This window comes from Cibotium barometz, chromosome 13 (assembly GCF_041138505.1).
Source record: "Cibotium barometz isolate CiBa-2024 chromosome 13, ASM4113850v1, whole genome shotgun sequence".
In the NCBI taxonomy this organism is placed as follows: Eukaryota; Viridiplantae; Streptophyta; class Polypodiopsida; order Cyatheales; family Cibotiaceae; genus Cibotium; species Cibotium barometz.
In genome coordinates this window covers 16,340,723-16,363,149 of record NC_141058.1, presented here as the reverse complement: position 1 = coordinate 16,363,149, position 22,427 = coordinate 16,340,723, and the positions used below count along the sequence as shown (strand labels likewise).

Sequence of the window (22,427 nt, the reverse complement as noted above, 5' to 3'; positions counted from 1 at the left end):
GAGATCATCAACTATGCCAATTGCTACAAACAATCAAGTCAACATCCTCCATCAGCAGAGCTGGTGAATCTACAAGAGGGTGAGTAGAGACAACAGATACATGCAACAAAACAATTGAAGGCAAGATCACAAAATCTAGAGTATGCTGCCTACTTCCTTAGTAAATATAAACCAGAGGAAAAATCCACTTCCAAACCCTCGGATCTTCATTCAGCACAGCGGATCCAAAACGATAGTGCGCACAGCTGCATGGCAAGATTAGTTCGAAGTTAAACTAGACATCCAAGATGAAGACAAGGATGCATTGCAGTAGCTGGAATGCAACATGAAGATATAGATATCTATCAAATTATTCTTTCATTCTTTGAATTATCAAGTTGCACATGCTCATGCAGATAGAGTTTTTGACATGATAATAAGGAAGGCTTAGGACGTGATTTTTCCTGGGACCTAAAGAATTGGGTATTGGATGCAGGACAAGGGCAGCACACATGCACGCACATTGTAATTATATGTATTTTCTTGTAACAGTCTTCTAACAGAATGTTCTTGTATTAGAAAGGCCAATTGCAGCGAGACAAGACAGACAGTCCTTTTGAGATGATAAACTAGGAAACAGATAGAAGATAGACATAGAGAGAATAGAGAGACATAATAGAGTTAGCCAGAGTAGAATCGTACGAGCTTGAAGAGCACAGTAATATAGAGTGTCTGAATATCATTCCTTGTGTACTGTCTGAGTGAGCGAGCATCTGTGTTTTCTCTGTGTTATCTGATTAATTTGTGAGTCTGAGTTTCGAACCCAGTGGGCTTTGGCATTGACAGATCCATTTTCAATCAGTAAGCGACTGTCTTGTCCGTCGGATTGACCACCAACATGCATGATGAAACTAATCCATTCCACATGTCAAGCATGCATTCCTTTGATCCTTTTGGTAACCCTCCCATGTGCACATCAATGACTCCCTCCTTTGTTTTCCTCAATCTCAGTGTTCATCACTACCTTGATATCACCAATGGTGATATCTCTTGCCATCTTTCCGTGGAAGTCTTCTTTACTTTCATCTTGACCTTTACTTAGCAATAATTTGATATGCATGATCAATCCCAAGCATATGGTTCGACTTGTTCTCTAAAGCCTCGATGAAGTCTTCAGTAGCTTTGAAGTGTTCCTTTAATATGGAAAAGAGGAGTGGGCAGTCCTCAAGGGGAGGCAGCAAATGCATGGAGCTGTATGCTACTCTGCCCTTTGGAATACAGAAGGAGCAGCTCAAGGGGTGCATCTCACTCAATTTGTATTTAAAGAAGTATCGATAGAAAAGAATTGTTCATTTTTGGTTTGTAGGGATATCTTTTTTTTGAAAAGTTTGAGAAGGGGGGGACCGTGTGGAAATGAACGTTGTTGCCTCCCGCCCTGACTCCTCTAGCAGTCCCTCCTCTACCTCACTCTCGCTCTCCCTCCCTCTCCCCCTTCTTCACCCCCCCTTCTGTCTTCAAACCCTAGCTTTTGCAAAGCCCCGTCTTCATCATACTCCATTCTTGTGACAGAACCGTCAAGTTCACTTTCAATTGCAGAAGCATCTGGCCCGCTCCAGATCTTTAAGCTCTCACCTATGAATCAGTATCACATCTATGAGGCAATTGGGCGCGGCAAGCATTCGGTACGTACAGCCCATTCTACCATCTCAGAGGTAGGGTTTCTGCTACACAGATCAATGTACCTTACACTAGTTGGCTTTCCTTCGGTTATATGCAGACCGTCTACAAAGGCAGGAAGAAAAAGACGATCGAGTACTATGCAATCAAGAGTGTGGACAAGACCCAGAAAAGCCGAGTGCTGCAAGAAGTAAGTTTCTCACAGCCTCACTTTAGCTGTCTCCTTTCACATGCTCACTTTAGCTGCCTTCTCTCACAGCCTCACTTTAGCTGCCTCCATCCCACATGACTCCATTTCAAATTGGGCTTATGTAAAGGCTCATCAACCCTTGTACAATCACTAAGCCCATAAGTAGCTCCCAGCGCCGGACAAATTTGAACACCCCTGATGTAGACTTCGCATGGCTGCTCATGTACCTGGATCTCCCTTGGATACCATAGTAGGGTGGGCACCAAAATAAATAGTGCTCCTCGTCCTCCACCTCACCAGTGCTGCATACTCTGCATACATGTGCATCTCGTGGATGCCCTTGGCTCTGCCAGACTCAACACTTAGACAATGTGAAGATACCCTCAGCTGGCCAATCACTATCCTCATGGCATGAGACACATGCATTTGTAACTACCTTGGGCCCTCAATGAGCCCATCCTTAGAAAGTCTCAAAAAATGCTCTAACACCCATGTCCTACTTGTGTAGTGCCCTAACAGGTCAAGCCATATAAGGCGATTGATCTCTTGTTGGGAGAGATCCAAAAGCAATTAGTCCAGGTTGCAATGGAAGGGAGGAAGCCAATCCATTTGAAGGCCACACCCATTAAACCAATCAACCACCTAAGAGTACCATGATCTGCAATGTCTATCGTGATGTAATTGCATCACCGGGCCCAAGGGCCAATCTAGAGAGGTGCTCATTTTCAAGTGTGTATAAGTGTATACATGATGAATATGGTATGAAAGAGGGCATCTATGACCAAAGGTGCGGCTCCAAACTCTACTAGCATGATCTCATATGGCATAGATTGGCTTAATCTTGATCATACATGAGAGCATGATCACGTGAAATACATGAGAGCATCATCATATTGAGTCCCCCTATGCTCTTCTTGGTTGCCTCATTGAGATCCGGTCCCCAGAAGGGGGCCCCATACAATGTTGCCGAGGGGACTAAGGTATCACATAGCGAGTATTTTGGTGCGGGGTTCTTGGAAATGGGCTTGGAAACACTTCCTCTCTAGGTGGGCTAGAGATGAAGCGGGCCATTTGAAAGCCATGTGACTCGAAGCAATTGTGTATGTTTGTGATGGCCTGGAACATTGCATCTATGACAGGAGGGGCTGATTGAAACTTGGGGAGTACTATGGCATGCGACATTGATGGTTTATTCCTGATCATTCGTGGCAACATCATAACATGCAGTCTCTCCACTCTCCGCTAGTCCTTTGCTTCCAAGTTTGGTCCCTAGAAAGATGCTTTGTACATCATTGCCAGGCAAACCAAAATATCAAGTAGCCAACATTTGGTAGTAGGGTCTTGAAAGTGAGCCTCAAAATATGTCTCTCTCTAAACGAGCTAGAGTGGCATATCCTTGTGCCAATCGTGCTTGGGTAGTTGGTTGCATAGTAAAGAGTGGGCCAATAAAAGTGATCCCCAAATATACATATGATTTGACCAACTCAACCTCATCTCCTCTATATGTAAAGGAATGTTTGGTTGCAACCGGGTAGGAGGTGTTGAAAAGCATAATCTTGGTCTTCCAAAGATTTATCGTGAGGTCCCTTTCATCACAAAAGGCCTGCACTGCATCGAGAGTTGGTGTTGCAATCCCTCGTCCAAGTTTGAAGATCTCATCAATGTATAGCCCTAAAAGTGAGAGTGTAGAATACTCGTGTCTATGTGCTAGGGTTTTCTAGAGATAGAAAGAAGAGTGCAGTAGAAGCACATACAACACACATGTCACACACGAGTCTTGAACTACTGCTTTGTATTATGTGCAAGAAGAAGTAATACAACAGAAATTCAAGTACAAGATGTGGCTGAGAATGAAGACGTCAAATCATAGCCTCGTGACCTATTGTTCACTCCTAGCTAAGCACTTCGCCTATAGAGAAACGCTATGTGAAGTACAAGTTGAGGAAAGCACATGATTATGATAATTTGACGACCCACATACATACATACATATATACGCACCAATGCTCCTAGTTGGCCAGTTGTATCCGATTGCCATGTCATCAGTGCCACATCATCACTGCCATGTGGCAGTGCCATGGGTCACTTGCAGTGTTCGACCTTGTTTGTCAGCTGCTATGTGATGTCTAGGTCGGCCTTGCATACCTGTTGGTGTATCACAGAGAGTGTGGACAACCCTTTTTGACCCCAATAGTGCTATTGATCTCTTTGGAAAGACCCCTGGTGCCTTGACATCCAAATAATCTCAGGTGGGAAGTGGAGCTCCTACAATCGCCCAAGAAGTATTGATCTAGGGATTGAACCAAAAGCCTTGCACAAATCCACAGAGCAACAATAAATCCACTGTCGATGTGCCCTAGCTTCCTCAATCATAGCCCTGAGAGTAAAGATACGATCCGATGTGGAATTGTTCCTCCTAAGATATACTTGTCATGGTTCTCTCTATCTCTGCCTCTTTGCTAGAGTACCAATCTCTGCCTCGAATATTGCCTTGGAGATTTTGGCCAATGTAGGGTAGTTATTGAGGTTCGGACTCCGTAGGGTCTCCTGCTTTATGGTGGTGTTTGTGGTCCAAGAGGGGGGAAGGCCTTCACACAAAGCCCTAACAAATCTGCAGAGCAACAATAAATCCACTGTCGATGTGCCCTAGCTTCCTCAATCATAGCCTTGAGAGTAAAGATACGATCCAATGTGGAATTTTTCCTCCCAAGATCTACTTGTCATGGTTCTCTCTATCTCTGCCTCTTTGTTAGAGTACCAATCTCTGCCTCGAATATTGCCTTGGAGATCTTGGCCAATGTAGGGTAGGTATTGAGGTTCGGACTCTGTAGGGTCTCCTACTTTATGGTGGTGTTTGTGGTCCAAGAGGGGGGAAGGCCTTCACACAAAGTCCTATTGAAGATCTGAGCAAGGATAGGAATCAAGATGCTGAATCCATGTGCGAAGTGCTACGTGTGGAGGTCCTTGTGATCCTTGGCTCTACTGTTTTGTAGTTTCAATAGTGCTTTGGTGACATTGGCTATGGTGAAAAGGTTGGCGGAGTTGGGGCGACGGATGCAAGATAAGTCAAGTCAGGAGGGGGGGTTGGGGGGCTGATTTGGGATGTCATATAGGTGGCATGTATAAGTCTCCCATATGAGAGGGTCTGTGATGGGTGTGGGTGTTCTCCTTTCCTCAAAAAGGTTCCATGCATTTGAGGTGTCCGCTCTCAAAAAGAGTTGGTACAATTCTAACTTGGGTTTTCCCAAGAACGCACACTTCTTCCGTTGGGTTAGGCGATAGGAATCTCTTTGCATTTCATGTGTAGAGATCTGTTTCTTTGAGGAGGTGAAACCATGTGTCTGTGCACTCATCATCATACCACCCGTTTTGGGGTTGTGAGGCTCCCACGGGTTTGGCACAGTGGAGCAAAAAGCATGTAGGATGATGGCTTGGGCGGATTCTTGCAAAATAGATGTGAGATGTATTGTGATGAGAAAGAAAGAAAGTTGTATTAACGTCTACAAAAGGCCAAAATGGCCTATGAGACCAAAAGGTTACATCATGTCCATGAAATACATCATCATGGTGGGTACTAAAAATAAAAATCAAAGAAAGTAATAAGAGCTGAAATGTTAGATCTGATCCCAAAACAAAAAGTGTCCTCCGACTTGCTCGTTCACGAGGCTTGCTCTAATACCACTGTCAAATCCCCATAGGATCTCCTCGTAGAACGCTCCTGGTACAAGACTCGAAACCTGCAAACAAACGAACAAACGTGAAGGGGGTGCAGGCGTGACTCACCTCCCAACCTCGACAGCCGTGGGCAAGCTCACAAGACTTGGCTATCCCCACCGAGCCACGAGCTGAGCTAACTAGATGGACGTACCGACCAATCTCTACCTCGTGACGTCCCATACCGCCACGAAGCTACCCTCGCGAGCCTCGAGACTGCTGCCGGCCTCGGCTGCATGAAGCAGGTGTACGTCTGCACTAGATCCAGGCTCCTGACCATAGAGCTCTCACAAAAACATGCGAGACTCTATATGACTAATGACTAACCTTGGCCACCCTTTTATAGGCTCTTGGCCGCTCATCGGGCGCCCACACTTGGGCGCTCGCCCGTCCATACTTGGGTGCCCGCCCGTTAGTCTATCCCTAACTTAGCTCGCCAATGAGCCTGCCTAGCTCCAAGCTTCCCCAACCTCGAAGCTAGTCTTGTGTGCGTGTAGCACACGGTAGATACACACTGTGCACATGACAATGTAGTGAGTATAATTCTTCTCATTCTCACTAGTACAAGGGTCACCATCAACAAGAGTTTTAGGTGCTTGTTTGGTTTGTTCATTTCATAGCCGGTGTTTGTGGAAGAAGCTTGACTCCTAAGCTTGAATCTAGTTGATTGTGGGATATGTTGCGTGGTGTTGTGGCAGTGTGCTCTCCTTGTGTAATCACTTCTAATCATTGTACCGGGATCAATGTGGGTTAGCAAAGCCAAGACCAGTTTCGAGAGTGTGAGGGTTTTGGCAATTGTTGGTGTTTCTTGGGGGCATGGATGTGTTGTTTTTTTCAGATATTCTGCTATGTGTGTGTTATCCGTGTGAAGTAAGTGAACAAAAGAAATTTTGCACATAAGCTAGCGACACATCCTACTTATTTCATTAACTTGAAACCACTGGAACCTCATATACTATGTGGGTGTGTGTGTGTGTGTGTCTGTTGATGTGCCCAGACCCCTTCGTGTGCACAAGAATGCCGTTCACATGCTAATCTCTCCTTCTCTCTCCTCTCTTCTCTCTTGAATTGATCTATTGCTTATGGCTGTTGAACCTATGTAATCAAGGATTTCCATCCATATATATTATTTACCAATGGAGTTGTGAGGTAGAGAAGTTGATGTACCCTTTTCCCTCTCTTCTCTTGGTGTAAATGTGTAATTTGGTTTGTGTTCTGTGTGTCTGGGTGGTTGGTCGAGGGTAGAGAGTTGTTGAACTGTGGATTGTGAGGATCTTGAGATTTAGTGTGTGAGTTTCTCTTTTCCAGCTTTAGTAAAAGCTGGTGGTGCCCCTTTTTTGTTTTTCGAGTGTGTTCTGGCATGAGTGGGTGGATGCTGCTATAGAGGACTGCCCTTTTCCTTTTGCCCCACGGCGCGAATCCGAGAGAGAAAGAAAGAAAGATATATTAAGCGTCTACTAAAGACCCAATGGGCCTACGAGAGAGAGAGAGAGAGAGAGAGAGAGAGAGAGAGAGAGAGAGAGAGAGAGAGAGAGAGAGAGAGAGAGAGAGAGAGAGAGAGAGAGAGAGTTCAAATAGTGACCTAAAATATTGCATTATTTCACAGGTTCGAACATTGCATTCTCTCGATCATACGAACGTTCTCAAGTTTTATGCCTGGTTGGTAAAACATTGCTGCATTCTTATGATCTTCCATCTTAACTTTTAGATTGACTGATAAATCCAATTGTTTAGCTGTTTTGTTTAGTAGATGTGAGAAATCAAGCGTTTTGAGCCAATTAGTGTGGCAAATAATTATAGTTTTTGAATTGTGCATTAATGCATAGGTTTTCAATTTGAAGGCCTTCGTTGTAAAACCATCACAGGTTAGATTATTTTCTCATAAGTTCATTTCTGAAAATCTTTTTCTACAGGTATGAGACATCTGCTCACTTATGGCTGGTTTTGGAGTACTGTGTTGGAGGTGATCTCCTAACATTGTTGCGGCAGGTTTGTCTCCTCCGAGCTGCTTACTTAAATTTATATTGCATGTTGGAAGTGCCTTGGATTTTGTCAAAAGCCTTACATTTACTTATGCTAGTCTTTTTATTGATGCATATAATAAAACCAACATGGAGAGGGCAAGGGTTTGGAGGAAGTATTAAGCTATGCTACTAGAGAGACACCGTTACGTGGTGGGGTAGTGGAACACAAACCCTGAAGGGTTGTGCCGCCATCACTTTGTGTCTCTGCTAGTGGTTCCCACCGTCTCCGATGCTTTGCCGACACCCATACTCAAACTAAGAACGTGATACTCTCCTTTTGAAGGCAGTTGCATACAGAAACTCGTACTCGCCTTGATTAAATGGGTGCAGTATGTTACCCTCTGCTGCGTATCAATGGTCTCTCAATGAAGCTGCACTCTTTGCAAAGGATCTAGCATTTTGATGGATGATTGAGCTTGTGCTTGTTGAATCTGTGGGACCCTTGTCTGAAACCTGCATCAGGAGCCTCATTGCTTCAGCCCTGTTTTCTGCTCATAGCTCAGGGTAAATTTCTACGTTACTTGTTCAGGACTAGTAGCAACTGAAACATGCCATTTCATGCTCATCCCAACTTGCCCTGAAGGCTTTCCAATGCTGTTGAGAAGTGACTCAGTCTGGCCCACAGCTTTTTTTTGAGGGCAGTGATGCAGATCCTGTTATTCTTGTCCGTAGGGGCATGTTGCTTCTTGATATCCCTTAGTTATGATACACACCACCTCTGCTGAGTATTGACACCACCTTGGAGATTATTGCTAGTATCACGGTGTGGCATATCTGGAAGACCAGATGCTCAGAGGCCTTAGAGGGTATTCATGTTCATGACAACCAGTGTATCTGCTGTATATGGAGTGACATCGTTCATACTCTTTTGGCCACCTGGGCCTGCATACAGGGATCTTCTAGAGCTGCGCAAACAGAACACAGCAGATTTATGAGAGAGTGGAACCATGGTATTTTCTTCTCCTCACTCCTATGGGGATTTTATGACAGTTTAGCACCCCTGATTGGTTGAGATCTCCCTACTTTTTGGTTTGAGATCTCCCTTTGCATGATTTTATATTACTCAATAGAAGTCTCTTTTCTGGGAAAAAAATATGCTGTTGAGAACAGTGTTGGTTGACACATCGCATTAGTTACAATTGTGACATCACATTAAGCATGCTGGTAAGATGATCATATTTTCATGGTTGTCACATGAAAAGGCCGTTTGTCCATTTTTGAGGTGTAGCTATGCCATTGCATTGTGGTGCACCTTCAACCTGCTCAGTATGGGGCTGCTCATTCATGGACTAAATACCACTCATGCCTATGCCCTTGAATACTTGAAGTTTTGGAATGTAATTAACCTTGTGACATGGCATTGTGATCCATTTTCATTCTCATTTTTTGCAGTTCTCAAATTGTTCAGAGGATTGCTGTTCTTATTTAGTCAGGATGTTTTGACAACTGTGATACAGACCTGTTCCATGAAATTTTTATTTGAGTCTTTTTGAGCTGTGTTGTGGTCAGTTATTATGTCCGGAGTGTGGGGTGCTTTTAAATATGTAATGGGTCGTGTTCCAATGTACATATGACTTCAATATGTGCATAGAGCTACCTCATCTCATCAATAAAAAGAGAAGCCATGGTATTTTCCTGACACCCTTCCTCCAATGAACCAACCCCGCCCTTCTACCTCCCTATCATTCTTGCTCTTGTGCACCTAGCCCACCCATTCCTACTGCCACCCCATCTTACCCTGCCAAGTCAACTGCTTGCCTGCACAGTAAAGGTTGGGTGGCCATGCATAAAGTGTTGCTGAACTACTCTTGATTTTCTCTTGACAACGCAAACAAATGTGACGACTTTGGGGGATTGCCATTTTCATTTAGTTAGGACATCTTGACAACTTTGGTACAGACAAATGTCTCAACGTGGCTGAAAATGGATCCTTTTGGGCAAAAGGTTGAGAATGAGGTTGGAACCTTACCAATTTGGAGTTCTGACAACTATGAGCTGGGTAAAAATCAAGAGAAGATACCCAACTGGTGTTTTTTTTTGGCAGCATGCTTTGCTCCTACCCATAGGATCTTACATTCTAGTAAAGAGGCCAAGGACGGAACTTGGCCTTTTTTTTGAGGTACTATTTGAGGATGGTATGGAGTTTTCAAATAGGAAGAAGTCATTTTGCTCGGAAACTTTAGTGCTCAGACAGTCATCTACCAGGTTGGATTGCTAGATTATGAGCAGGATGCACTACCCTGAGGATATTGACATGTGAATCTCAGATGATAAAGTGAAAATCATCTCGTGTAAACAGCACCTACATGACACAGGCCAGGCTGTCAGGTTGGTCATCTGTTCAGAGCTGGCTCAACTCTGGTGGTCTCAGTTGTTTTGCACATGGAGGAGGGTCAAGCACACTTGATTATGTCTTAGGATCCCTAGCTTTTTATCGTTGATATAATTGATCTCATTGCACGCTGCCCGCCACTAGGAGGTGATCACACATACCTAAAATGCACCTTCTTTGCAGAGTCGTCAAACAGCCCAATTCCATCACCTACCATTGTATACACAGGCTTCCTCTTTAACCACACTCTTCAAGTCTTTTATTGTCATGATCTCTACAATGCCCTTTGCACTATCCATGCAAGTCCATATGAAGCTGCCCACAAATCATGCCCACATGTAATCAAATCCATGTCAAAAAATGGCTTGACCCTTCGCGCTATATAAAGACTTGTTTGGTATCCTTTGTTCATCGTTGAGTTTTGTGTTCAAGTGCTCGTGTTAAGCAAGGCATCCTAAGCCCAGAGTCTATTAGATCGCCATCAAAGCTCCTTACTGGGTGCACATGGGTGGGCAGAAAACCATCAGTTTGTAATCAAAGTTTGCAAGCATAATATTGTGTACTCTCCACTTCTTTCTGCAACTCAGTGCTTTGTATTGTGAAAATTCTGTTTCCGCTATTGTGTTTTCTTACACATTACGTGTGGTGAAAAAAATGAAAAGATTCTTTTTTTGAGTTAACAGGTGATGATCCTGCTGAGCATATCGCCAACTCTACCCACTATCTCTTTGATGTTATGGGCTTCTCTGGAGAGTAGGAAGGTATTGATGTTATTGAGAAGACCCACACATGTGGAGAGGAAACTTTGCTCACTTTTGCTTGGATTTCAATTGCCCATAATCACTCCACATAGATTCTTTCACCAGTAGATTAGTAGAGCTTCTAGAGCTGACACATTATGTTTGACAGGCAGTTCCCTCTAAGAAGGTACATACGTCTACAAGGTGTGGCTGCCATTTCCATGCTTCAGCCCACGAGGATTGTCAGCTAAAACATTCAGGGACTAGGAAATAGTTGCTGTTAAAGCAGGTTACTAGAAACTAGCTTCATGCTTCAATCTTTGGAGGCCCCATTGACATTTTTATCCAGGAACATAAGCTTGATGGCAGATAATGTAACAGATTAGATTCATGGATTGTAGGAGGAGATTTGATATGGTTGAGCAGACCCTAGGCAAAAAAGAAGCCCTCTAGCCTTCTCTTCTCCTGGTATAGGTTGGTAGTACATATGCAAGGATTGACTGGTTCTATGTTGATATTTGGGTACTCAATAAGGGAGGATTCACTCGCACGCATCTAGGCTACTAGCACTACCACTTGTGACCATTTTCGTAAAGTACTTAGTATTAGGGATCCAATACAGCATGGTTCCAGTCCTCGGGTGCATTTTTTTACATGAAAGCTTGCTAGTCAGGGGCTTTCTTGAAGGAACATTTCACAGGTTGAATCCTCTAAGAGTTGGATCAGATGTGCTTCATACCTTTATAGGGATGCTCATAGTCAGGTGTTCGCCAACGGTGCTAGAGGTGACTGATTTCAAATCTCAAGGTTTTTGCGACAATGGTGCCCTCCTGCCTCACTTCTTTAGGTTTTGGTTGCCAAGGCTTTGAACATCTATCTTCATTCTAGGGTAGGGTTTTTGGGATTGTTAGCTACCCTTGAGACGAGAGCAGGAGCTTTGAGCTTGGTGATGACATTGCCATGTTTCTTGTGGCATCCTATGCTTGCATATGCAGTTTTTAAGTGGCGTCGTTTGAGGAGTTTTGTCTGGCTGTTAGCCTGTTGCTACACATATTAATTGGCATAAATCAGTTGGGTTTTGGGGTAATGACTTAGACAGACCTAATTGGGGGCGTGGATCTTGGTTTTACATGGATTGAGAGTAGATACTTGGCTATTAGGTTGAACTTGCCATATCTTCTAGGCAACGATTTGCACCAGCCTCCCAAGTGTATGCAAAAAGCTTCTTTACTAGAGCTATACGAGACCCGACCTAGCTTCCAGAGTTATTGTTGCAAATTAAGTCTTGCTTGCAACAGCCTGGTTCATTGCATCATGTTGGTGCTCTTCATGTGCCTACATTGAGTTGGGGAGTTCAGTCAAAAATATTGTGATCAGATACACGGGCTAGAGTTGCATGGGATACATTCATTTGCCCCAGGCATGAAGAGAGGCTGAACATCATTGATCTAAACATCGAGTGCAAGGCAAGTTAGTATTCAAAGGGTTTCTTCCAAGGACATAGCGTTGGAAGAACTTTTTCAAACACCATATGGCCAGGTGCATATCTTATAGTGAGGGATTGGATGCATAGCACACACTGGAATTTCTCAGTCAGGTTACAGATTGCTCTCTTCTCCTTTTCTATCAGCTATTATCAGAGTCAGGTTACAGATTTCTCTCTTCTGCTTTACTATCAGGTATTATTGGAACATGGCATAGAGTGAAACCATTCTTGAGAAAATGATTAGCACAACTCTTTGTGGAAACCATTGACATATTGAGAAGATTGATATACAACCATTCATCTTGACTGGATCATTGGCATCTTTCTTTTTTTTTTTAAGTGGAATCATAAGTATATTAGATTTACAAGATGACTATCCGAAGTAGATAGTCCCAAAGTACATCAACTAAAGATGTCAATATAAGACATATATACATCATGATCTATTTGGTCAACCTGCATGCAATCGAAGAAAGATTGATGCAGGGAGTACCGAAAAAAAGAAAAAGCAGAAAAAACCGCATCACCGAAAACTGCATGGTTGCGAACTTTCCATAGTGTCCATAAAGCCCAGTAGCGCACCCATGAGAAGAAAAGAGAGAACTCTGGTCTAGGCAAATGAAGACCAAATAGCCAGAAAAACTTTCCAAATATCATATTTGGAAATCTAGCCCGCAAAAGCTGGATGAGAGGAAGAAAAAACTGACGAGAAGAAGGACAGCTCCAAAAAATATGAATGACTGTCTCCCTGGAAGCAGAGCATCTATGGCAAGTGGATGAGGATATATGTCTGCGTGCCAGAAACTGTCCTGAGGGAATAACGGCCAAAAGAACGCGCCATAAAAAGAGCTGTTGTCGACGAGGAAGCTTCGACTGCCAAATAGAACGCAATCGTCTTTTCCACCACCAAGATGACCAATGCATATGCCAGAAGAGATTTGCCCGTTCAGAAACGCAAGGCAATGGCAACAAATGTTTATACAGACCAGCAACTGTAATATCAGATAGCCTCAAGGGATGGCATGAAGAATCAAAAGAGGAGATAGTCCAATCCTGCAGGCGATCTCGAATTTCCAACAGTGGAATCGGCAAAAAAGGCTGAAGCATCTGAATTATATCACGCCAAAGACGACGATAATGAGGTCCCAAGCCATAATGTGCAGTAGCCTGTGGAAAAGAAAGAGGGGAGCCATCAGGATGGATGACATCTCCCACAGAGGTAACACCCTTTGAGTGGAGAAAATATGAACGCCGGGGTTCTTGCACCGCCAGGGGAACTGAAAATGCTTTGGACCAGTGGATGCTCTCAGCGCGGAGAGAGTTGCCTTGTAACGAGCCGCGACCATTCCATTTTAAATTTGAAAGGACAAGCTTCCAATCAGCAAGTAAGCCAGAAATGAGAGGACAGCCCTTAATTTTGCCAGTAATGTAACCAAGAATAAAATCCCAATGAGTAGGTTGCCAATGGCCAAAAGCCGAAGTCGTCAGATGAAGTAACAAATGACGGATCATTGCTGTACAAGGCTGAGTGCCTTCCAGAAATTGAAGCATCAGTTTACCTCTGTGGGCAAGAATATGCACATGTAAATTAAGGATATTTAAGCCTCCATGTATTTTAGGGGTGCACAAACGATTTGCCGAAAGCAAACGTACACTCTTTTTCCCCTGCTTCGACCTCCAGAATATCTCAAAGATGGTGGACATAAATAATTTCATTGGCATCTTTCACTTTAATGCTTGCCCTTGCTGGATGGGCGTTCTTTCTACGATTGGAGTACCTCTTGTACACTTGTTGAAGTATGGTGTCAATTTTCCATGCTGTTGATTAATGCACAGTTTAGTCACATTTTTGGATGAGCAATTGCCAATGACCATGTTGTAGACCCTAAATCAGGGACAAGTGGCAGAGATTGTTGGCATGAGGATGACATTTCGAGGAGACCATCCACTCTTCTTTATTCATGGTCTAACAGGAGAAGAGATGCATGATGTATTCATGCACGGTTAAACAGATTTTATGTGGATAATTGGGTGCTTGACAGAGGTGGGCATTCTTTCATTGCTACAGGCACCTCTAAATCGGATCATTGCCCAGTGGTTTTATGTATTAGAGATCCGAATTGCCATGGATCAGCACCCCATGTATGCATTCTTGAGCACTTGTTTTCAGATGCAGAGCTATCGTGTCGTATGCTTGATATTTGGAGATCACAGGCCTCTCAAAGCCTAGCCTCTGCTCTCTGTGATATTAGTGACTTTTATCACACATGTGCCCTGTCTAAGAGGCAAGAGGCCTTGGATTTAGAAAGAGCTATTAAACGTAGATTGGCTGCCTTACAGAAAGAGCACGAGAAACATCCTCATACCGGCAGCCCTCTCTGCTACTTTGGGACGGCAGCCCTCTTTGCTACTTCGGGACGGCAGCCCTCTCTGCCGCTTCGGGACAGCAGCCCTTTTTGCTACACATCGGGACAGCATCCCTCTCTGCTACATCGGGATGGCAGCCCTCTCTACTTCAGGTACACAGCACCCGTGTCACCAGAGACTGCACCACCATCATCGTCATCGACGTTACCTTTTTCCGCTGCCACTATCACCTCGGAATGCTTTGCCTCACATCGACACGAGCCTTCGTCATCGACCGTGCTTTAGCTCTGACGTCCTTCTCTGCTTCAGCATTGGTTGTGAAGAAACAACACTTTTTTAGCCCTGAAAGGGACTTTATGGTTATTTTATATTTTATATTTTTGGGGTTTTTGTCTTGGCTGCTGGCCTACACCTTTATGGTGACCGACTAGAAACCCCCCTTTACTATAAATAGCATTGCCCATACCTCATTATCGATGTACCACTTCATCACCATATCAGGTACCATATGGCCGCCTACAAGCAGAGGCTCTCATTTGTGTTTTCCTCTGCTGCTCCAGGCCGCCTACTTCAGGGCTCACATCAGCCAACATCAAGCTGTTTTCTTGGCGCTTACATCAGGCCTTCTTCTGCTCACATCTGCGTTTTACTTCAGCACTTGTCAGTGCCTACATCAAAGCATACATCAGCATTTATACATCAGCTTACATCAGCGTTTTGCTTCAGCAGACATCTGCGTTTTGCAGCTCACATCAGCGCTTCACATCAGCACACATCTACGCTTACATCAGGGTTTATATCAGCGTTTATCTCTGCCTTCTTCAACGCATACATCGGGGCTCACATCCAGCATATCTTGTGCGTTTTGGCACAGCCCTCGGGACAGCAGCCCTCTCTGCTACATCGGGACGGCAGCCCTCTCTGCTACACATCGGGACGGCAGCCCTCTCTGCTTCAGGTACGCAGCACCCGTGTCACCAGAGCTTGCACCACTCGGGACGACATCCCTCTCTGCTTCAGGTACGCAGCACCTGTGTCATCAGAGACTGCACCACCATCATCGTCATCGACGTTACCTTTTTCCGCTGCCACTATCACCTCGGAGTGCTTTGCCTCACATCGACCCGAGCCTTCGTCATCGACCGTGCTTCAGCTCCGATGTCCTTCTTTGCTTCAGCACTTGTCTTCTTTTTGCTCAGAGTCACCTCTCATATGAGGGCTCTTGTACATATCTGCACTCACCTTTTTATATATATTCACTCACATATTTCATGTTGTGTGGTTTTACTCTGATCTCTCGTATATCTGGTTCTTTCGTCCTTTTGCCTTCACATGGTATCAGAGCTATCGTGAGCAAAGGGATTGAAGACCTCCAGAGCACACAGCATGGATCGTCTACCCGCACTCCCGGAGGACCGATTCTTCTCACCAGAAGATGCTTCTCCAAACTCTGATCTGGACCACATAGGGAATGGGATTTCTTACTCAGTGGAGAATCCTGTTCAAGATCATACTCTGGGAGATGATCAACCCATGCACATCACCTCATCCACACCACCTTTGCCATCACGATCGCCCTCTCCAACTTTATCAGATCTTGTTTCCAGAGGGGGATACATTCCTTCTGCCATTGTGTTTGTGTGGGACCTTGGAATACTTCATCTTCTTTCATCTTCTCTCATGGTCCCTTTTTTGGCCTGAGAGGGGGTGTGAAGAAACAACACTTTTCCAGCCTTAAAAAGGAACTTTATGGTTATTTTATATTTTATATTTTCGGGGTTTTCGTCTTGGCTGTTGGCCTACACCTTTATGGTGACCGACCAGCAACCCCCCTTTACCATAAATAGCATTGCCTCATTATTGATGTACCACTTCATCGCCATATTAGGTACCATATGGCCGCCTACAAGTAGAGGCTCTCATCTGCGTTTTCCTCTGCTGGTCGAGGCCGCCTACTTCAGGGCTCACATCAGCCAACATCAGGCTGTTTTCTTGGCACTTACATCAGGCCTTCTTCTGCTGACATTTGTGTTTTACTTCAGCACTTGTCAGCGCCTACATCAGAGCACACATCAACGTTTATACATCAGCATTTTGCTTCAGCAAACATCTGCATTTTGTTGCAGCTCACATCAGCGCATCGCATCAGCCCACATCTGCGCTTACATCAGGCTTACGTTAGGGTTTATATCAGCGTTTATCTCTAGAGGCCTTCTTCAGTGCATACATCGGGGCTCACATCCAGCATATCTTGTGCGTTTTGGCACAGTCCTCGGGACAGTAGCCCTCTCTGCTACATCGGGACGACAGCCCTCTCTGCTACATTGGGATGGTAGCTCTCTTTGCTACACTTTGGGACGGCAGCCCTCTCTGCTACACATCGAGACGGCAGCCCTCTCTGCTACATCGGGACGACAGCCCTCTCTGCTAGGTACGCAGCACCCGTGTCACCAGGGCTTGCACCACTTGGGACGACAGCCCTCTCTGCTTCAGGTACGCAACACCCGTGTCATCAGAGACTCCACCACCATCATCGTCATCGACGTTACCTTTTTCCGCTGCCACTATCACCTCGGAGTGCTTTGCCTCACATTGACGCGAGCCTTCGTCTCATCGACCATGCTTCAGCTCCGACGTCCTTCTCTACTTCAGCACTGGTCTTCTTTTTGCTCAGAGTCACCTCTCACATGAGGGCTCTTGTACATATCTGCACTCACCTTTTTATATATATTCACTCACATATTTCATGCTGTGTGGTTTTACTCTGATCTCTCGTATATCTGGTCCTACCGTCCTTTTGCCCTCACATTGTTAGGGCAAAACTTCATCACTCTCTTGAGCAGCGCCGCGCGGAGTACTGTTTCCATGCCCAGGAATCCTTTTGGACACAGATGGGTTAAAGAGAATGTGGGGGAGAGGGAGAGCTTAAAACCCTAGCAAGCAAACACACACACACAAGAGAGAGCAAGACACAAGAGAGAGATGGATAGCTGAATTTTCTTCTATCTTTTTCTTCTCTACTCAACCAGCATAACATAAAGATAAGAGTACACACTATATAGGTTAGTACTCAACTACTACAACATACAAGGGTCGGTCCATAATGTGAACCCGACTAAATGAGCTGGCGTTATATCTATGCCAGTCTCTAGTAATCCAAAATGGCTGTCACACAGTCTATCATTCCACTGGCCACATATCACCCATAATCTCACCAACCATGCCAGTGGTGTAGATGCGGAAACTATCACCCAGGTGGGTCATCAATGTCCGTCGTAGCACTAGTTGAGCTCGATATCTCAACACTCCCCCTCGAGCTCAACTCCACACACTGCACTCCAAGTAAGCTCTTAAACCTATGGAGCTTCTCTATGCCCAATGCCTTCGTGAAGATGTCAGCCACCTGATCCTCTGTGGTGACATGTACTAGATCTACATCTCTTGCTAGAACCTTCTCTCTCACAAAGTGATAATGCACCTCAATGTGCTTCGTTCTAGCATGATATACTGGGTTACTGGCCAACTATATGCTGCTCATGTTGTCACAATATATGACAACTGCCCTATCCACGAGCTCTTCCATGTCACCAAGTAGCTTCTGAAACCAAGCTACCTCACAAGCTACCATAGCAGCACCCTTGTACTCCGTCTTTGTACTCGACAAGGCAATTGTTGGCTGCTTCTTTCTGCGCCAACTCACAGTAGCACTCCCAAATGAGAACATAAAACTACTGGTAGATCTCTTGTCTGCAGTACTACCAACATTGGATCCATTGCTCGAGGACTCCCCAAGTCCACTCAGCACTCGTGATTGCTGCTCTACATGTGGTACAACATCAGCACTTCTTATATCTGCATCTTTTGTTGCTTTCATTACTGGTGCATACCAGCTACTCATCTCATCGAAGACAACATCTCTGCTTACTCGCATCTCATGAGTGGTAGGGTTATAGTATCTATAACCTTTTTGCTCCATAGCATAACCAATGAAGATGCATTTCTTTGCCTTTGGATCCAACTTTGTTCTCACTTCATCAGGAACATGTACATATGCAATACACCCAAACACTTTCAAGTGAGACACATCCAGTCTTATGCCTGTAAACTTCTGTTCAGGAGTCATACCATGAACAGTTGCAGTGAGTGTCTTGTTCATAATGTACACAGCAGTTGCTACTGCTTCTGCCCAAAAGTAATGTGGTATATTGTTTTCAGCCATCAAGGCACGTGCCATTTTTGCAATGTGCTTGTTTTTCCTTTCTGCAACACCATTCTGTTGCGGAGTGTACCTGCATGTAAACTGCCTCTTGATTCCCTGCTTTCTCAGGAAATCGCTGAACTCATTGGAGAAATACTCTCTCCCACCATGTGATCTTAGGCATTTTATTTGCATGTCTTTTTCTTTCTCGACCAAGGCTTTAAATCTCTGAAAGTGAGCAAACACCTCACTTTTCTCCTTCATGAAATAAACCCACACTTTCTTAGTGTGGTCATCAATGAATGTAACATAGTACCTTCAACTTGCAATTGTTACAGTCTTGGTCGGTCCCCATACATCTGAATGTATAACATCCAATGGCCTTGCACTGACATACTTTTCATGTGGGAAAGCATGTTTGGCCTGCTTACCAAGTTGGCATGCTTCACATACCTTATGCATACCGTTAACCTTAAACTTTAGCAAACCTGCAATAATATTTTGGGCTTGCATAGACTTCAGTCGCTGTACATTCACATAACCAATGCGCTTGTGCCATATGTCAATATCTGCAATGACACCTGTTCCATGCGCAAACATGGCTGCCTTTATCTCAGGCATGTTCACATTCAAAGTAAACATCCTGCCATTTCTATTACCCTTTGCAACCAAGTGACACTTATTTTTGAAGCCTTCCACAAAACATCCTTGAGGATTAAACCTCGCTTGCAAACCTTGCTCAACCATCTGTCCAACAGAAATCAGGTTCTTTGTAATATTCAGAACATGAAGTACATCAGCCAAGTACTTCATTTTGTCATCCTGCAAAGACAAAGACACTTTACCAACATGCACAATGGGATGCGCATTATCATCACGTGTTTCTACATAACTTGGTTTTTTCATTTTCTGCATATCTTTAAACTACTCAGCATGACTGGTCATGTGGTTAGAGACACCAGAATCTACATACCATATATCTTGAGATCCTGACACATCCCCTGTTATGGAACTAAACATGTGCTGCATTACAAACAACTACTCACTTCTGTCATCACCTCCATGTTTGCTAGATGATGCATAGTTGCCTTGGTGCAACTTCCCACTTTTAATGTCATTATGCTTTTTGTAGTAGTCCTTTGCTATGTGTCCTAGTTTGCCACAGTAATAGCACACTATGCTATTTGCATTTTGATTTATTTGCCAACCACCTCGGCCTCTTTGGCTCCCCCTGCCTCTGGACTGATCTCTTCCACCTGTGTATGATTGGTGCTATGAATCATTGAACTGTTGTTGTCCAGAATTTTGATTTCCTTGTTGGCCACCACCTTGGCCTCGACCACGGCCTCTATCTCTACCTCTACCTCTACCTCTACCTGAATTAGAATAGAAGGTCTGTTTCGATGTGTTTTTGCTTTGTGAAGAAGAATTCTCACCTAAAGCCTTTTCTTCTATGATCAGCATAAATATCAAGTCCTGAAAGTTGGGAATATTCTCCCTAACTGCAATGGAGGTCTTGAATGGCTTGTACTCTTTGCCAAGCTCATTCAGACAGACAGTCACCAAATTATCATCCTCCATTGATACATTGATAGACCCAAGGGATTCAACAATGCTCTTGATCTTTAAGGCATATTCATTGATGGACATGCTTTTCTTTTTCACAGTATGCGACTCTTGCTTTAACTACAACTTTCTTGCCTTTGTGTTAGTTTGGAACATCTGAACCAGATTCTGCCATGCAACTGCTGGAGTGTTTGTATCTTGTATCTGTCCTATCATAGTGTCTGTGACACTAATTGAAACCTAGTACATGACTTTTCTTGCACCTTGATTCCAATCCTTGAATGCCTTTATATCTGCACGAGTGGCATTCTCCTCAGATAACTCTGGAGGCTCCACATTGTCTCCTTCTACATAATCCCAAAATCCTTTACCCATTAGGAAATTGGTCATTCTGAACTTCCAAGCATGGAAGTTATTCTTATCCGGCTTCTCACTAACAATCTGATTAATTCCGTCAGACATGTTTTCCTGCAGCAATCAAATAACCTGCAAACAGGCAACTTCTATATGCAACCTGTAATATAACAGTATCTCTTGTAACTGCTGCAATAGTGGTACTTCAGTACAGCCTGTGTGTCACCAAATGTGACCAGAGTACATGTACATACACCCAGTATCAACAATACATGTGCAAACCCTGTCTGCACTTCCAAAATGCACTGCTGCACTGCAATAGCCAGATTTCGAGCAGAAACAGTTCTCTACCAAAACATCCAAAATATCTTGTAGTGATGAAACGGGGCCCGTAACGCGCCTGAAACGCAAATCTGGCTGAAAAAACTTTGTCCAATTGAACTTTATACTTGCCATGTAGCTCTACTCCTGCGAAGATAGCTCTTCAATCGGAGATGTGTAGCTCTCAGAGCTATTGAGGGGGTGTTGTACCTAAACCAAGAAGAGGAAAGAGATGATGGTGCTCTTACCAGTGTAGTACCACTTCCTTGCTTGTTCTTGCCTCTTGCTTGCCTCCTTAGCTCTCACATGAACCAGGCTTTGATACCATAAAGAGAATGTGGGAGGGAGGGAGAGCTTCAAATCCTAGCAAGCAAACACACACACACACACAAGAGAGAGCAAGACACGAGAGAGATGGATAGCTGAATTTTCTTCTATCTTCTTCTTCTTCTTCTTCTATCGTCCGAGTCGCGGCTTGTGCTTATTCTTGCTATCTTTAGCGGTGTATTTTTCCTATCAACTACTTATTTGCTATACTAATTCTTTCTATTTGCTACTTCCCTTAGTGCTAGGTTTCATCATGGGTGAGTTTGCCTTGCATCTCCAGAGGTTTGACAGAAACTTAGTCCGAAGGGCTTTGTGTGAATATATGCTCTTATGTGTGTGTGTGGAGTGCATGTGTGAGAGCATATCTTGATACAGAGTTCTATACCCACTATTGGACATTGATGACGTTAGTGGGGATGTCGTAGTATCTAGTCCATACTATGCATAATGGAGTTGATAGTTATATAGTCTTGTGGGTTGACTACCGTGAGTATATAACATGCACGTTCCTAAAAGGTGAATTTGGGCATGTTCTTGGATTCATCTAGGTATATGTATATATAACATAAAGATAAGAGTACACAACTACTACATCTACAAGAGTTAGTACTCAACTACTACAACATACAAGGGTCGGTCCATAATGTGAACCTGACTAAATGAGCTGGTACTATAACTATGCCAGTCTCTAGTAATCCAAAATGGTTGTCACACAGCCTGTCATCCCACTGGCCGCATATGATCCATAATCTCACCAACCATGCCAGTGGTGTAGATGCGGAAACTATCATCCAGGTGGGTCATCAATGTCCCTCGTAGCACCAGTTGAGCTCGATATCTCAACATGGATGGTAGATGTAACAAACCTTTCTTTGCTACTCACGGCCCATCTCATGCCAGAGATAGTGTCAGGCAGTTGCATGATTCACATGGCACTCTTCACTCATATCCTCTTATGGTTAGAAAGATTGCCATTGATTTTTATCGCTAGCTTCTTAGTGCTGAGCCGCACTCTGATTTGAGACACAGGGCACAGAGGAAGGTTTGGAATGCATTGCCACATTTGATCACTGAGGAGAGGTGTGTTGCTCTGGATGCCCCTTTTTCTATGCAAGAGTTCAGTCATGCTCTTCATGCCTTACCTCACGGTAA

General features: G+C 44.1%; 1 protein-coding gene across 6 annotated transcripts in view; it reads left to right on the top strand.

Moving 5' to 3' along the window:
* The first annotated feature begins 1,325 nt into the window (after positions 1–1,325).
* Positions 1,326–22,427, top strand: part of LOC147632417 (kinase family with ARM repeat domain-containing protein) — a 67,554-nt gene continuing 46,452 nt past the window's right edge. The window contains exons 1-4 of one of the 6 annotated variants that reach the window (XM_086807227.1): positions 1,326–1,661; positions 1,757–1,846; positions 7,167–7,219; positions 7,474–7,549. In XM_086807227.1, coding sequence (XP_086663353.1) covers positions 1,614–1,661; positions 1,757–1,846; positions 7,167–7,219; positions 7,474–7,549 — 267 coding nt within the window. In that variant the 5' untranslated portion in view covers positions 1,326–1,613. Of the gene's footprint in view, positions 1,662–1,756; positions 1,847–7,166; positions 7,220–7,473; positions 7,550–7,665; positions 8,535–22,427 lie in introns of those variants that run through there. The other 5 variants (XM_086807231.1, XM_086807228.1, XM_086807232.1 and 2 more) reach the window with 5 other exon arrangements.